The 2,753-nt window shown below is 33.3% G+C and overlaps 2 protein-coding genes across 2 annotated transcripts; both read right to left on the bottom strand.

Moving 5' to 3' along the window:
• Window positions 1-253: 253 nt before the first annotated feature.
• On the bottom strand, window positions 254-604 carry HELRODRAFT_184309 (hypothetical protein; the record flags this gene model as incomplete). Its single annotated transcript, XM_009020921.1, has 1 exon — window positions 254-604. The coding sequence occupies one exon, from the start codon at window positions 602-604 to the stop codon at window positions 254-256; it is 351 nt and encodes a 116-aa protein (XP_009019169.1).
• A 192-nt stretch (window positions 605-796) lies between these two features.
• HELRODRAFT_184308 (hypothetical protein) lies at window positions 797-1,358 on the bottom strand (the record flags this gene model as incomplete). The annotated part of the gene is made up of 2 exons (XM_009020920.1): window positions 797-1,080; window positions 1,157-1,358. 2 exons carry the CDS (start codon window positions 1,356-1,358, stop codon window positions 797-799), a joined length of 486 nt encoding a protein of 161 aa, XP_009019168.1.
• Between the last annotated feature and the right edge of the window lie 1,395 nt (window positions 1,359-2,753).

The following is a 2,753-nucleotide window of genomic DNA, read 5'->3' as shown; positions in this document are numbered from 1 at the left end:
ACCATCACGTCTATCATCATCACCAGGGTCATCATCATCACCACCACAACCACCCAATTGATCATTCACCATGTTACTTTCGCTATAGTTAATGACAAAATTCACATTACCAAAATTTCCACTTTTTTTGATTCATATCCGCCCATTGCCCCTACCGAAAATATTGCATTAACTTTTCTGTTTACATCATTTTTCAAATATTTAATGTCATCAAGTTCCTCAAATATTCCATCGATATCGAAAGAGCACATATTCAGTGCAATCTTTTTTTTATTCGAATTATTTTCAAATTTCCAGGTTCACCCCTCACTTTGTAAACAAAATCCTCTTTATCAGCTGCCTCCTTCTCCCTCACTAAATTCATCAATTCTCTACACTTGATTCTTTGATTTTTTGTCATATCGTGGCCAATACCTATTCCCTTCAGATCATCATCTAAATTTTTCAAATTATTTAGACTTTCCATAATTAAGTTTTTCAAAACCTTTGACTTCAGTCTAACCAACAGCGGCCTGACATTATCCGATCTCTTGCCCAATCTGTAGTGTTTAACAACATTTGACATATCAAATTTTTCATCTGTTATTGCACTAAGAATGCGCATAATCTTTTCACTATCTTCTTTTTTGCTATCATTAAAACTGAGGTTTTTCTTTCTTTCAATTTAAAAATTATAAAGTTGAACGATCTTTCTTCAACCTCAATATATAATTGAATTGTTTTCTTTGTACTAATGACCTCTTCTTTTAGTGCCTTTATTCCATCATTCATACTCATCACTTCATTATTTACAGTTTCAACTTTCTTCCCAACAACATCTTTCACAGCATCTGAATGAATACGACTTTCTAAGACCATCTTGTAGTGAATTTATTTTTTTATCCAGAATATCTTCCGTGATTTTTTTATCAAGAATGGTTTTTATCTCCTTTATTTGACCACTAATGACATTGTTGCAATCTTGTATGTTTTTTATATTTTTCAGTTCATCTTGCAGCATAGTTATTTTGCTTTCTAGATTTTTCATCGCCAAGTTCAAATCATCATTGTCAAGCGTTTTATTAAACTTTTCCCCCAAATCTTTAATTTGGTTAATAATAACCGCATTGGTTTCATGAATCGTTTTTATATCGCCCCCCCATCACGCTTAACTGACTGCCAGGTTTGAAAGCCTCCATCTGTCCAACACAGCCATTACAACACCATATTAAACCGGTACATTGTTGAATATCCTTCATTGTTTGCTCAGAAATGGAAGAATGAATCCAATGAATCACCAACTCACAAAATTTGCAGTGTAGCATTTCCTTCATTGGTACCGTACCTGCACAGGCTGTGCATTTATTTTTTGAAGCCATATGTTTATTAACAAATCAGTACATACAAATGTAAATTAATGCTAATTTTTATTGTTTAAGTCTGCAAACTACAACTCAAATCAACAAGGAGTGGACTTATCCAAAAAAAACAACTTAAATAATAGTTTCTTATATAAATATATTAAACCTAAATAAACAATTAAATCTAAATTAATTAATTCGAAACCATTTAATGAAAAACAAAATATAATAATACTTCCTCTAATTTTATCCTTTAAACAAATCCAAATTCAACCATAAAATATTAAAATTAATGCCAAAATTCAAGAAAAACTCAGAGAAATCCAATTGCGTCCATTCACTATCTACTATCATATATATATACTATAACATATACTACATACATACATACATACATACATACATACATACATACATACATACATACATACATACATACATACATACATACATACATACATACATACATACATACATACATTTCCTAGTGGTGTTTATTCTGACCATGGCTTTATTCGAGTAGCTTTGTCAATTACTCGTAACCACTCTTTTAACATTTGCAAAAAAATCAGATCCTGGAATCGAATGGACAATGACGGCTTTACTAGAGCTTTTTTGGAATCCGCGATATCGAGACCTTGCATAAGTGATAACCTTGACGCTGAATTTCAATTGTTTTTCAATGAATCTCTACGAATTGCTGGTGTAATTGCACCTGTTCGAACTGTCTTGACTAAACGGGATCGTGTTGCCCCATGGTTTGACGATGAGTGTTATCGTTTGAAGCGATTATGCAGGAAAAAAGAACGAATTTTTAGAAGGAGTCATCAATCTATTCATCGAGAAGAATGGAAAAGAGCTTTAGATGAAAAATCCAGGATATTTGGTGTTAAACGCAGTCAGTACTGGACCGTCATTGTCAATGATAAAAAAGGTAATCCTAAGAATCTATGGAGGGTAATAGATAAGATCCTTTGTAGAGGTAATAAGGATAGCATATGCTATGATGCTGAGCGGTTAACTGCAGATCAGTTCATGAATTTTTTTGTGGAAAAATTATCTAAAGTCAAGGACGGATTGGCGCCCTCAGAAAGGCTGGATGTCATCGCAACTGGGGTTCAGTTTAAAGAACTATCAACATTTACTGCTGTGACTGAGGATGATGTTATAAGCATGATACAAAGTGCACCAGCTAAGTCATGTCAACAGGATATTTTTCCGACTGATGTTGTAAAGAGATACGTTAACCTGTTCACTCCGTTTTTAACATCTTTGATCAACTTATGCTTAAAATCTGGTCGTTTTCCTCAGGCGTGTAAACACGCAATTGTGCTTCCTATTCTGAAGAGGAGTGGTATGGATACTAGTGATATCAATAACTATAGACCGATTTCTAAACCTCATTTTATTTCG

This window comes from Helobdella robusta, assembly GCF_000326865.2.
Source record: "Helobdella robusta unplaced genomic scaffold HELROscaffold_290, whole genome shotgun sequence".
NCBI lineage: Eukaryota > Metazoa > Annelida > Clitellata > Rhynchobdellida > Glossiphoniidae > Helobdella > Helobdella robusta.
The sequence above is the reverse complement of the archived record's forward strand: the minus strand, read 5'-3'. Positions and strand labels throughout refer to the sequence as shown.